This window comes from Penaeus monodon, chromosome 20 (genome assembly GCF_015228065.2).
Source record: "Penaeus monodon isolate SGIC_2016 chromosome 20, NSTDA_Pmon_1, whole genome shotgun sequence".
Taxonomy (NCBI): Eukaryota; Metazoa; Arthropoda; class Malacostraca; order Decapoda; family Penaeidae; genus Penaeus; species Penaeus monodon.
The window spans coordinates 39972528-39973242 of record NC_051405.1 but is presented as its reverse complement, the minus strand read 5'-3'; the positions used below and the strand labels follow the sequence as shown (position 1 = coordinate 39973242).

At 35.7% G+C, this 715-nt stretch overlaps 1 protein-coding gene across 1 annotated transcript in view; it reads right to left on the bottom strand.

Annotated features, from left to right (window-relative positions):
• Positions 1-715, bottom strand: part of LOC119585993 (serine-rich adhesin for platelets-like) — a 10729-nt gene that overhangs the window by 2539 nt on the left and 7475 nt on the right. The window contains exon 5 of the mRNA XM_037934705.1: positions 27-484. Within this exon, the coding sequence (XP_037790633.1) occupies positions 27-484 (458 nt within the window). The remainder of the gene's footprint in view (positions 1-26; positions 485-715) is intronic.

Here is a 715-nt window from a genome sequence, read left to right as displayed (position 1 = left end):
GTAGTTGATGTTGTAGATGATTAGTTGATGTAGATGTTGTAGATGATGTAGTTGATGTAGATGTAGATGTTGATGTAGATGTTGATGTAGATGTTGATGTAGATGTAGATGATGTTGTAGATGTAGATGTAGTTGATGTAGATGTAGATGTAGTTGATGTTGTAGATGTAGTTGATGTAGATGTAGATGTAGTTGATGTTGTAGATGTAGATGTAGTTGATGTTGTAGATGATGTTGTAGATGATGTAGTTGATGTAGATGTTGTAGAAGAGGTAGTTGATGTAGATGTAGATGTAGATGATGTTGTAGATGTAGTTGATGTTGTAGATGTAGTTGATGTTGATGTCGATGATGTAGTTGATGTTGTAGATGTAGTTGATGTTGATGTAGATGTTGTAGTTGATGTTGATGTCGAGATGTAGTTGACGTATTGATGTCGTAGATGAGGAAGTCGATGTCGATGAAGTTGTAGATGTCGTTGGTTCTGTATAGATGATATAGGTGGTGTTGTAGATGTAGTTGTAGTACATGGTACCGCAGATGTTATGTTATTGTAGATTAGTAGATGAAATCGTAGAATTAGGCATTTGATGTTGAAGCCGTTGGTTATAATGCGGTTGTTGTAGATGATATTGTAGATGTAGTTCGATGTTCCAGATGATGATTGTAATTGGTTGCCGTTGTAGTAAAGACGTTATGGGAAGAAGCATATCGT